Genomic DNA, 13846 nt, shown 5'->3' with positions numbered 1-13846 from the left:
AAGGAGTCCGGATATGCACCTCAAGTGTCGTAATCTGCAGGGCTACGGACCAAACGCTGGAAGGTGGGATTAGAATGGGTGGATCATTTTTTGCAAGGCACAGACACGATGGGCCAAGAGGCCTCTTTCTGTGCCTTAAACTTTCTATGATTCGATGATTCTAGCCAGCTAACTCCTGAATATACAGGTTTAACATCTTGTCAATGGGCACCGCCTCAAATAATACAGCAACTCAATTTGTGCTGCATGGAAATATCAGTCCAGATTACACATGCTTGATTGCAGTCAGGCTTTAACCATTTATCCAGAGCCAAGAGTGCAACTGAGCCAGGCTCACTCCAGTTACCAGGGAAACTGTGAATATTTCCAGGCCTAATGGTCAAACATTAGCTTGAAGTTTCATTTGAATGAAATATCTCGCTCTCTAAATTCAATTGCCACAAGAGTCCGTGTTCTTCCTAATATTTAATACAGAAAACAGCGATGGGGAGATTAAGAAGAGAAAGGACAATGTTAACGCAAGGTGTACAGAGAAGACTCAAAATTAGATATAGTCAGATTCCTTCTTGGAATATGGTTTCCACACATCTTTGGTAAATGCCTCAATATTATAAACTCACGAGTAACTATCTATGCATTATTAAAAATCTAGCATATAGTGTGCAGTTCCAGTACAGATTAACTTTATTTCTTGTGCCACACTTTTATAATGGAAAGCCTGTATGTCAACATATCGCAATAGAAAAACCTGACGTCAAGCTTTTATATTGAAAAACCATATCTCAAATTTCACATCATGGTATGTTGAAGAACCAATGAAATCATGTAAAACACATTTTAAAATAATTGTTGGATTTTTTTAATTAATTGAAATTTTTAATGTCTAAGGTAAGATTTTTTTTTAAATAGTACCATTAAATTTATCCATTGCTTTCTTTTAATCATTTTATTTTTACTCAAAAACCTCAGCCTCTTCCAAAAGCCTTGGTTCGCATATAATATTTGTATCCAAAGTGGTAATGTTCTGACCTGACGTTACAACATACCATGCCTACACTTTCCCAGACTGTCACCCAGTTCTACCAAAGCCCAGGACCATTCCCTCCCTAATGCAACGAAAATGTAATTCCATTTCCCCAAAGTGCTAAATATCAGTGCCTGGAATTTGCTTGGGTTCTCTAGTGGAAGATCACCAGAGCCCCTGGTGAAATATTGTAAATAGGTCAAATTTGATTACATCATTTGTTCAACGTATCACTCAGCCTGTTGCTGAGGTTCTGGCAGGAGATGTGGAGAACCCTGCAGAAATGCAGGGCAAAGATAATTAATACATTTTTATCTCCAACTTGTTACGCATCCTTGGCTTTAAAACCAACAAAGGAAAATATACATAAAGGCTTGGAAATGCATGGCGAGCCCTCTGGAAGTGCCAGGAAAGAATAGACTCTGTTCCCCGACAGTATCAGTCAATAACGATTATTAAATACAAACCCAACTACTCAACTCAGTGCCCTTACTTACAGCAGCAGTGAAAATCTGGCCAACCAAACAGGAGGCACAAACACGTAAAGGTTCCAAAGCTGACTCAGAAGAGATAAAAAGCAGTAATTTGCCTCAGTCTACTTCCACTGTTCCACTGCACCCTTCCTTCAATGGAATGGGCATATTAGAATCAACTGTGAAGATGGTTTCTCTAAATTTCCAAATTTTGTCTCGATTGGCATCAATTCCATTAAATTCCACAGAATCTAGAGCACAGAAACAGGCCTTTCAGCCCAACTGGTCTACGGCCACGTTTATACTCCACACAAGCCTCCTCCCACTCTTATTATCTCTTCCCATCCTGCCCCTGCTCTCTGTACTCCCATCTCCCTGAAGTATGCATTAAGCCTCCCCTTAAGCTCTCTGCTGCAACCACTCCATGCAGCAGGAAGCTCCACATTGTCAACAATCTCTGACATTGAGGCACAATCCACATGCAGACCTAACACCCCAAGACAGGGAAAAGACACAAATCACTTAAATCTGTCAGTAAGGCGGCCTTACGAATATATTTAGGAAAACAAAACACGTTGACATTTTTATTTGCGCCAGTCAGAATTTTAAGAGGCGACAGCTATAATTATATTAATAACTGTCTTAGAAGCAAAGCAAACTGTGGTCTATTCTGCAGCTCACTCTGACTGTCACAGGCAGTCTTTGTGATCACATCACATTTTCCTTTTTGCCGGGCATTATTTCACTGAATAAAGAAATCCCATGAACTGCCGTTACCATCTACCGCTGGCTGGAGTCATACCTAGCGCAAAGGAAGATGGTTGTGGTTGTTGGAGGTCAATCATCTGAGCTCCAGGACATCACTGCAGGAGTTCCTCAGGGAAGTGTTCTAGGCCCAACCATCTTCAGCTGCTTCATCAATGATCTTCCTTCAATCATAAGATTAGAAGTGGGGATGTTCGCAGATGATTGCACAATGTTCAGCACCATTCGTGACTCCTCAGATACTGATGCAGTCCGTGTAGAAATGCAGCAAGACCTGGACAATATCCAGGCTTGGGCTGATATGTGGCAAGTAACATTCGCACCACACAAGTGCCAGGCAATGACCATCTCCAACAAGAGAGAATTTAACCATCTCCCCTTGACATTCAACAGTATTACCATCGCTGAATCCCCCACTATCCACATCCTAGGGGTTACCATTGACCAGAAACTGAACTGGAGTAGCCATATAAATACCGTGGATACAAGAGCAGGTCAGAGGCTAGGAATCCTGCGGCGAGTAACTCACCTCCTGACTCCCCAAAGCCTGTCCACCATCTACAAGGCACAAGTCAGGAGTGTGATGGAATATTCTCCACTTACCTGGATGGGTGCAGCTCCAACAACACTCAGGAAGCTTGACACCATCCAGGACAAAGGAACCCGCTTGATTGGCACCCCATCTACAAACATTCACTCCCTCCACCACCGACGCACAGTGGCCGCAGTGTGTACCATCTACAAGATGCACTGCAGCAATGCACCAAGGCTCCTTAGACAGCATCTTCCAAACCCACGACCTCTACCAACAAGAAGGACAAGGGCAGCAAATACATGGGAACACCACCACCTGCAAGTTCCCCTCCCAGTCACACACCATCCTGACTTGGAACTATATCGCCGTTCCTTCACTGTCGCTGGGTCAAAATCCTGGAACTCCCTTCCTAACAGCACTGTGGGTGTACCTACCCCAAATGGACTGCAGCGGTTCAAGAAGGCAGCTCAGCACCACCTTCTCAAGGGCAATTAGGGATGGGAATAAATACTGGCCTGGCCAGCGTCGCCCACATCCCATGAATGAATAAAAAAAATCTGGCAACTTTCAACATGAGGATCAAAGTAAGCCACCAAACAGCAGTGACAATGCTACGGTATTGATACCAGCAACTCAGTAATTACTTTGCAACAATGCATGGTTTTGGAATGGAGCTGCATGAGAAGTGAAAGGTTCTTGTCTAATCACATTCGGTGATTATGAATGGATGAGATATTAGAGCATCTGTCAGTCTGTTCCTGTTTCATAATAGCAACCACACTAATTCTGGAGTTATCAGTCTCCCAGGATTGGTTGCTAGTAAGGAAGCCGCTGACTGACAGACTGACAAGCTGTATTTCTACTTAGGGACCAACCATCCTGAAACACATTTGCCCAACTGGTTGTACTGCAGCCAATTTGACGCGCTAGACTCAATTATTATCTACAGACTCAATCATACCAATGTTCTCCTGGACAGCCTTCCATCTTCCACCCATTGTAAACCTGAGCCCATCCACAATCTCTGCTGCCTGTACCATAACTTGCACTAAGTCCCGTCCACCTATCACCCCTGTGCTCGCTGACCTACAATGGCTCCCAGGCCAAAAACAGCTAGATTTAAAAATCTTCATTCTGGTGTTCAAATCTCGCCATGGCCTCACCCCTTCCTTTCTCTGTAACCTCGTACATCCCAAGAACCCGCCAAGATCTCTCCATTCCTCCAATTCTAGATTCTTGTGCACTTCAGATTTCCTTCGCTCTACCGTTGATGACTGTGCCTTCAGCTGCCTCAGCCCTAAGCTCTGAAATTCCCTCCTTAAACCTCACCACCTCTCTTGCCATCTCTTCTCCATTAAGATATTGCTTAAAACCAACCACTTTGACCAAGCTTTGTTTTTATATTTCATAGCAAAGGACTTCTGCTGTAGATCTTTAGAAGAGTGGAGGTGACACTGCTGCCTGGCAGAGGATGAGGAACCCACCTCCCCCACAGCATGAATGGAGTTCATCATTATTTTCTTCTGAATGCAATAAATCACTCCATAATTTTTCTGTGAATTGTCAGAATGGGCAAGGATTGGGTCTTTCACCTGAGGGATCTTTACTTCTGTGGTTTAGGATATCATCTGAACCCATCACTTTAATTGCTTCCTTACAATCGCCATCTATCCATCTTACAATATCTAAACTATCTGAAATCTTAGATAACTGCCATGCAATAATTCCTGAGTATCCACTGTTCTTTGTACATAAATCATGGACCAGAACAATAGAATAGCTGAAATGTATACATGGTACCAGTGTTGGGGGCAATTTTAACCCTACCTACCTAGCTGCGGGAAGCAGGTGAGTGAGCAGTTAAAATTTCTCAGATTACTTACCCATCCTGGAACCACTGGGAGTCGAGTGTACCCAATTTTAACCCCTGTTCTACTGAACTGGCGGCAAGGAGATCCGCACAAAATCAACAGGGAGTGGGAGTGCTCTGGATCCTACAAGGAAAGCTTTGTGCCTCCCTTGCTGCTCTACCCTAGCTGTTTCCAATTGCAAGAACCCCACTCCCTACCCACAGTTGGCAGGTGGCCTTTGGGCTACTATGATTTTTGGAGAGATAAAAATTCGGCCAAAGGGATTTACATGTGACTCGAGAGTTAAAATAATGTGGGCTTCTTTCTCGGGCAGGGGGTAAGTTTTCGACTCACATCACTGCCCATTCACCAAAAAACAGCCCTGAGTTAAAATCAGATCTACAGGATGCATCACACAGATGGCTCATGGAAGTGATCTGTAAGGTCTGCTGGAGAATGCCCATGTGAGTGAAAGTCTACGGTTACGGCGATGGCAAGCACACGGATAGGAAAAGGCACAGTCTATAACATAATTCAGTAAATATCCTCACCAGTTCAGATAACTTACAAATGATATAATTACCCATAAACTAGGTGGATAGACAAAAGAAAGGCAGGAAAGAAGGAAGAGCTAAGCAAGTTCTAATTTTAAGATTGTGCCGATTTGTTCCACATTCCCCCACCAGAGGAAATAGTTTGTAGCTACGCTAATTAATCCTTTTATTATTTTGCATTTGCGACTCCTCAGATATTGAAGCAGTCTGAATCCACATGCAGCAAGACCTGGACAACATTCAGGCTTGGGCTGATAAGTAACAATCACGTTACACAAGTGCCAGGCAAAGACCATCTCCAACAAGAGAGAATCTAACCATCTCCCTTTGACAGTCAATAGAATTACCATCGCTGAATCCCCACCATCAACATGCTTGGGGTTGACATTGACCAGAAACGCAACTGGACCAGCCATATAAATACTGTGGCTACAAGAGCAGGTCAGAGACTGGGAATTCTGTGGTGAGTAACTCACTTCCTGACTCCCCAAAGCCTGCCATCTACATGGCACAAGTCAGGAGCATGATGAAATACTCTCCACTTGCCTGGATGAGTGCTGCTCCAACAAGACTTGAGAAGCTCAATAAAATCCAAGACAAAACAGCCCCTTGATCTGCACTCCAACCAACATCTTCAACATTTACTCCCTCCACCACCGACGCACAATGACAGTAGTGTGTGCCATCTACAAAATAAGCACTGCAGCAACTCATCAAGCCTCCTTCAGCCGCACCTTCCAAACCCACAACCTCTACCATCTCGAAGGACAAGGGCAGCACTTGCATGGGAACACCACCACCTGCAAGTTCCCCTCCAAGTCACACTTCATCCTGACTTGGAACTATATCGCCATTCCTTCATAGTCACTGGCATTCCTCTCTAACAGCACTGTGTGTGTACCTACGCCACATGGACTGCAGCAGTTCAAGAAGGCAGGTCACCATCACCTTCTCAAGGGGAATTAGGGATGGCAATAAATGCTGTCCTTGCCAGCGATGGCCATAAAAACATTTTTAAAAATGAGCCCACAAGTTCAAACTCAAGAGTGAGTGTGCTGCCAGCTCAGCCAAGCTGGCACTTATGTGGGGAAACTGCAAACCATGAGACATAAGCATATAAAATGAACAGAATTTTTCTGGCAAAATAATGATGAATTTAATGCACACACTGTTATTATAACACAGGAACAGGAGTAGACCACATGGCCCATCGAACCTGCTCAGCCATTCAATATGATGGCTAATCTTAGGCTTCAACTCCACTTCCTTGCCCACTTGCCATATCCCCTGATTCCCTGAGACACCAAAATTCTGTCTATCCCAGCCTTAAACGTATTCAACGATGGAGCATCCACAAATCTCTGGGGTAAAGAATACCAAAGATTCACAACCCTTTGAGTGAAGTAATTTCTCTTCATCTCAGTCCTAAATGATCAGCCCCTTATCCAGAAATTCCCCAACCAGCAGAATCAATCTCTCAGTGTCTACCCCCCCCATCCAGACCCTTCAGAATCTTGTATGTTTTAATGAGATCACTTCTCATTCTTCTAAACTCCACAGAGTATAGGCCCAATTTAAACAGCCTCTCATCATAGTACAACCCCATCATCCCAGGGACCAATTTAATGAACCGTCGCTGTAGTGTCTCCAGAACAAGTATATCCTTTCTTAAATGTGGATACCAAAACTGCAGACAGTACTCCAGAAGTGGTCTCACCAAAACCCTGTACAATTAGTGCTTGAATAATCCATCAACTTCTGATGAGAAACAGAGACGCCATTAGTTACGAATCACCACAAACAGCCAGATCATTTGTGCCACTCCACTGTTAGCTTTGTGCAAATGGCAGCGAGACCTCGATCTCCCCATGAAATTGTTGCATTTTCACACTAATGAAACTCACGGCAGAGAGTAAGGACTGGTACTTGATGATGTAAGGGCCTCTTTAATGAGGTAATTTATCTTCCTGCAATGGGACTAAAACTCACCATCCCAGAAAGGGAACAATTTAAACAGTGGCATCTCACTCCCGTTGGTAGTAAATTGCTCTTAGAGACTTTTCCTTTCCGTCTCTTTGTCTTACTCTCTTAATCCAATCTTTCTTTCCTTCTCTTTATTTCTCTTTCTGTTCGGATTTGCCTCTAATTCACCCTACTTCCTGCTCTGTTGTTCCTCTGTTTCATTCTTTATCCTTAAATCTCATTGGTTCAGGAGATAAACTGTTGGTCCTGTCAGTCACAAGGTCCTAGATGCCCTGTTACCCTCCCCGCGCCGTTACATCAGCTCACACATCATAGAGTCAGAGTCATAATGGTACAGAAAGAGGCCATTTAGCCCATCGAGTCCATGCCACATCTAACAACTTGAAGGACGTAATATTTTTCCAGCCGAAGGGTGAGTGACAAAGTCTAACTCACGGGGCATGGTCCTGAGATGCCCAGCTCCAGCAAACTCGAGATGGTTTGCTTCTGAGCAAAATTAAATCATTTTCTTGAGTTTTTCTTCTTCTCCTAAGCCTATGTCTGTTTCTGCATCCTCCTACCCTGCTAGATGGACACCATTTTCGCATTCATCTGAACTCTCTGTAGTTTGGGTGGGGGGCGGGGGTGCAGTGCTCATCTCCTGGAACGTGTGTTCTAGGAAATTCTCAGCCTCCTGTATGCCCTGCAGTGACACCAGCTGCTCCTCAAGCTCAGAAACCCTTAGCTCAAGTTCAAGCAACTGGAGACATATGAAGCATCCTGAATTTCCCACAGGAATTGTAGGGCAAAGGTCTTAACTGTCCCATCATTTTACTTTAAAATATTCTCTTTAGATCTAATTAATTATTCTGTTTCTTTATATATTTACTGATGCCCCTTCGGGCCTCCTTCCCCCTGTGCACCACATTCCCACTCTTACCAAGCTCCCATTGCTACTCTGTTGAGGAGACACCCCATGCATTGTGCACACAGCTGATGTTGAAGCAATCTCATCCCACCCCACAACTCTTCACTGGGGGAGGGAGGCGGCAAGAAAGAAAAAGGGAAACATAAATCAGGATGACTCATCGGGCAGCCTGAGAGAGAGAGGCACAAAGGTCTCACAACAGATGGTCTGCCCGAGCTCTCAGCCTGACAGGAAATCAGACGCAACAATTGAAAACCATGGATGGAGCAGAAGGCCAACGTGGTATCAAAGTAGGCAGGAGGATACACGCAACTGATGGCCGTAAGGAGACAAGGAAGTAACTTCCTCTGTTGTCTGACGTACATTCTAAATAAAACGACACGTTCACAGTACAAATGGGTGTACAAGTCACTGTCTGATTTATAAATACAGGGACATATAGCACAACCAATGTCATTCCACAAATGCTTCGGAACACAGTCTGCCTTGAGCACCATCCTTCCTGCTAAAGTTAAAGGAACAGGAAGATTAGAACTTGGATGGTGAGTGCGCAGCATGGAATATATTTCTTGCTGATTACTATAAAAAAACCTTTGCATTCAGGCTGGGAAATGACATATTTTCTTCCCTGTCCTAGAGGAATATCTGGATAATAGAGCCTTTCAACACAGCATGTAAAGGGCTGACTGTAAAACCAATGGAACGGCGATAGCCAGACTGCAATTGAAATTAAAGCTGACATCATGTTTCAACCTCTGTTGCTCTAATAATAAAGCACACTTCACAGCTGGGAGGTTAAACACATAAGGGTTAGTCACGCTGACACCGAGCTCCTGCTCGAGGGCGTCCCTCTTATTTTTGGCTGCATAAAGAATTGCGATAGGAAGTCATTTTGTTTTTCAAACAGCTACACTGGGGCATTCCACTGAGAGTCATGGGGTGTGAGCCACCATGCCCCTGGAGTAGGAGAGACCGAAGACCCAATTTTAACCCTGCCAGTCCATCAGCTAAGATGGCAGCCAGACGCTTTCCACTGGGTTTCCTGTGCATTTATGCCAGCATTCATTTTAGGCCCAGGTGTCTTAGGCAGCAGCAGCAGCACTAGCCACAAGCAGATGGGGCAAGCGTCTCATTAATATATAAATGTTAGGGGTCTCATGATGTCTCGGACTCCGCCATGATTTTACCTGCTGAAGCTGCCACTGAAACCTAACAGGTGCCAGAATCTTAGCCAGAAGAGGCCTGGGCAGTGCTCCTCTGATCGACAAAGAAACCACGAGCTCCCCATGTACTGGGCTTGCCTTCCATGACCAAGCCCTTCTCTCCAAACACTTACCTTACAACATTCCCTCAGGCCTCCTGCCCTCCCAAATCCAGCTCCTGCCCTCTGCCTCCTCGTCATTCCCTCCAGGTTTGAGTGGTAAGTCTATCGTTGAACATTTATACGAGAGCCGACAGTTAAAATGGGCCAAACCGCCTGCTGGTGTAACCATGGGTCTTCCCTGCCTCTTCTAACACTCACAGCTGCCCAGTGTTAAAACGGTGGCTCCACTAAATCAGGAAGAACTGGTTACCTATGACCACTTGATGCTGACTCTGCTCACTCAACCGCCTAGCGCGTATTCTCTAGCATTGACTTCTTCCACCTTCCTAAGTCAGAAAAGGAGTGTTGATATAAATATATCTTTTCCTTACAACACTCTCAGTTGGACTGTCATCGACCATGTAACACCTAGCAGCCATGCTGAGAACTCGGAATCCAATTTGCAATTCTCTCAGCTCTACAGATTTTTCCCAATGCTCAATCATCAGTGTGCACAGGCACCTGCTCATTTACAGAGGAATGATATATCAGGCGGAGCCAGAAACTAGGAAACCTGCTATCTTTTCCCATACACAATCATGTTGACAAAAATTACATGATAGCAACTCTCCCCACACATCTACACACATTCATTAAACTCTTTGCTAAGTTGGGCGGTACACTGGCTTCATTTCAGGGCCAGATTAGGTTTATTAGGAGCAGTAAATCACAGATTTACACAAATTGCAGTATATCAGTTAAAACAAATTGAATTTTCATCAAACATAAACACAAGAGTTTGAAAAAATACGGCACAAGATGATGCCCTTCCTTCCATTTAAACAACATTTTTAATGCATTGAACCCTCTTCAGACATCCTAAGTGATATCGCAATTTGAGCATTGAGTTCCTTTTCTTCTGTTATTTTGTTTCCTTCCAGTTCCAACAACAACTTGCATTTATATAGAATTTGTAATGTGGTAAAACATCCCAAGGCGCTGCACAGGAGCATTCTAAAACAAAATTTAACCGGGTTCGATTCCGGGTACTGCCTGTGTGGAGTTTGCAAGTTCTCCCTGTGTCTGCGTGGGTTTTCTCCGGGTGCTCCGGTTTCCACCCACAAGCCGAAAGACTTGCAGGTTGATAGGTAAATTGGCCATTATAAATTGCCCCTAGTTTAGGTAGGTGGTAGGGAAATATAGGGACAGGTGGGGATGTGGTAGGAATATGGGATTAGTGTAGGATTAGTATAAATGGGTGGTTGATGGTCGGCACAGACTCGGTGGGCCGAAGGGCCTGTTTCAGTGCTGTATCTCTAAACTAAACTAAACCAAGCCACGTATGGAGATATCAGGACAGGTGAAGGCAAAGAAGGCAAAGTTTCTGGCAGTGATGTGATTCACATGCTGAAGAAGTGGTTTGAGTTGAGTAACTCATGGTGTGTAATGTGTTGGTAGTGCGTTGAGGCATGTGACATTGTTGGAGAAAGAGAATTGACAAAAACTGAGGAACAATGAAGAGGAATTAATGAGGATGGATTGGTATGAGGCACATCAGATGAAGGAGAGGGGTCCAACAGTCACTTACCAGCTTGGTTGGTGGTCACATTGACAGACACGTGCTGTGGTGAGTACGTACTCTTGCCGGAGACTCCATTGACAGCCTGAATCTCAAACGTGTATGGAGTGTGCGCCCAAAGGCTGCTGATGAACACTCTGGTTTCCGTCAGGCCGAACTGCCGCGGCACAAACTCCACGTTCTCGTCACACCGGGTGCACAGCTTACGGTTGCTGCGGCACTTCTTGCAAACGATGTTGTACATGACGTCGTCACGCCCGCCAACGTCACGTGGTGGGTTCCATTCCAGGATGATGGAGGTCTCGTTCACACTGGATATCACATTACGTGGGCCTGATGGAACACCTACAAACATAAGACAGACTGTTATAAAGAGGTTGCTCAAGAAACAACAATCTGGAAGCAGGCACCACAAAGTACAAAGGAAACAAGTTTAAATTACCCAGCTTATATTTAAAAGATTCCTACTGCAAGCAGAGTTGTTGTAGTCATAGTCCCAAAGGACCATAGGCATCTCTCCCATTTAAAAGGGACAGTTTGTGATGTATAGCTTGAGGGTCACCACTACACAAGCATGAGGGCAGGTCTCCACAAACTACTATAGCTGATACAGGGATTGAACCTGTGTTGTTGGTGTCTTTTTGTATCACATGTTAGCTATCTAGCCAAGTGAGCTAATCGACCAAGGAGAAAAGAACCTGCCAATTACTGTAAGTCAGTCTTTCTGCAATAGTATCTCTATTGCCCACTCCAATTATTTGCTCTTCTGATTTTGAACCATCAGTTTAACAGGAGGTAATCTCACTATGCAGCACCAATAGCAAGCTCTCCCTGATGAGTATTCATCAACTTCAAAACCCACGCAGGATTAAATTCAATTTCTATTGTTTGTTTTGTATTTATCTTAATCCTGGCTCTAAGGTGCATATGTACAAGATCAAAACTTGGCCTCTCTCAATTAAATGAGTGTACTATTGTGTAACATATAGAGTGTTAGTCCCTATAACGTAGCTTGTATTATTCTGAGATATTCCTCTGCACCACTATGCGAATTATGTATTATACATTGTATTTTGTAAAGCTCCAAGTCAGGATGGTGTATGACTTGGAGAGGAACTTGCAGGTGGTGTGTTCCCATGCGCCTGCTCCCCTTGTTCTTCCAGCTGGAAGAGGTCGCGGGTTTGGAAGGTGCAGTCGAAGGAGCCTTGGGGAGTTGAAGCAGTACATCTTGTAGATAGCACATAAAAACAAGAAATGCTGGAAATACTCAGCAGGTCTGGCAGCATCTGTGGAGAGAGAAGCAGAGTTAACGTTTCAGGTCAGTGACCCTTCATCAGAACTAGCAAATGTTAGAAACGTAATAGGTTTTAAGCAAATAAAGTGGGAGTGGGGCAAGAGATAACAAAAGGCAAGCTGTTGATAAGAGAGAAGATCACAGAGAATAACTGACCTGAAGGTAATGGAGCAAAGGCAAACGGTATGTTAATGATGTGCTGAAAGACAAAGGAGACCAATGTAGAGGAGACCAAATGCAGATTGGGTGACCACATTGCAGAACACCTCCGCTCAGTCCAAAAGCATTATTCCGACCTTCTGGTTGCTGGCCATTTCAACACACACCCCTGCTCTCATGCCCACATCTCTGTCCTGGGATTGCTGCAGTATTCCAGTGAACATCAACACAAGCTCAAGGAACAGCATCTCATTTACTGATTAGGCACGCTACAGCCTGCCGGACTGAACATTGAGTTCAATAATTTCAGAGCATGACAGGCCCCCATTTTTATTTTTAGTTATTTTTTCTTTTTTTATTTGTTTATTTTATTTTAGTTTGTTTCATCATTCATTTTTTTACCATGTGCCTACACACTGTTTTTTCATGTTTGTGCTTTCGGCCAGGGCTGTTCATTTTTCTGTCAATTAACCCCCTCTCTGCACTAATGCTTTGCCTTTCAGCACACCATTAACATACTGTGTGCCTTTGCTCCATGACCTTCGGGTCAGTTATTCTCTGTGACCCTTTGCCCTATCAACAGCTTGCCTTTTGTTATCTCTTGCCCCACCCCCCGCTTTATTTGCTGAAAAACGATTACATTTCTAACATTTGCTAGTTCTGATGAAGGGTCACTGACCTGAAACTTTAACTCTGCTTCTCTCTCCACAGATGCTGCCAGACCTGAGTATTTCCAGCATTCCTTGTTTTTATTTCAGATTTCCAGCATCTGCAGTATTTTGCTTTTACTGTAGTTAGTACACACTGTTCCCAGCAGTGGAGGTGAATGTTTAAGGTGGTGGATGGGGTGCTGATCAAACGGGCTGCTTTGTCCTGGATGATGTTGAGCTTCCTGAGTGCTGTTGGAGCTGCACCCATCCAGGTAAGTGTCGAGTATTCCATCACACTCCTGACTTGTGCCTTGTAGATGGTGGACAGGCATTGGGGAGTCAGGAGGCGAGTCATTTGCCAAAGAATTCCCAACCTTTGACCTGCTCTTGTAACCTCAGCATTTATGTGGCTGGCCCAATTAAGTTTCTGGTCAATGATAACCCTCCAGATATTGATATTGGGGAATTCGGCAATGGTAATGCTGTTGAATGTTAAGGGAAGATTTTATTTTTGGATGTGGTCATTGCCTGGCGCTTATGTGGCATGGATGTTGCTTGCTCCTTCCTTTATGCTAAGTATGACTCTAGCCAGCGGAGAGTTTTCCCCCTGATTCCCATTGACTTCAATTTTACTAGAGCTCCTTGATCCCACACTCAGTCAAATACTGCCTCGATGTCAAAGGCAGTCACTTACACCTCATCTCTGGGATTCAGCCCTTTAGTCCACATTTGGACCAAGGCTCTAATGAGATCAGTTGGAATCTAACTGA

At 44.2% G+C, this 13846-nt stretch overlaps 1 protein-coding gene across 1 annotated transcript in view; it reads right to left on the bottom strand.

Moving 5' to 3' along the window:
- Window positions 1-13846, bottom strand: part of LOC137375109 (ephrin type-B receptor 1) — an 826129-nt gene that overhangs the window by 256367 nt on the left and 555916 nt on the right. The window contains exon 5 of the mRNA XM_068041741.1: window positions 10983-11318. Within this exon, the coding sequence (XP_067897842.1) occupies window positions 10983-11318 (336 nt within the window). The remainder of the gene's footprint in view (window positions 1-10982; window positions 11319-13846) is intronic.

Source organism: Heterodontus francisci, chromosome 11, assembly GCF_036365525.1.
Source record: "Heterodontus francisci isolate sHetFra1 chromosome 11, sHetFra1.hap1, whole genome shotgun sequence".
Taxonomy (NCBI): domain Eukaryota; kingdom Metazoa; phylum Chordata; class Chondrichthyes; order Heterodontiformes; family Heterodontidae; genus Heterodontus; species Heterodontus francisci.
The sequence above is the reverse complement of the archived record's forward strand: the minus strand, read 5'-3'. Positions and strand labels throughout refer to the sequence as shown.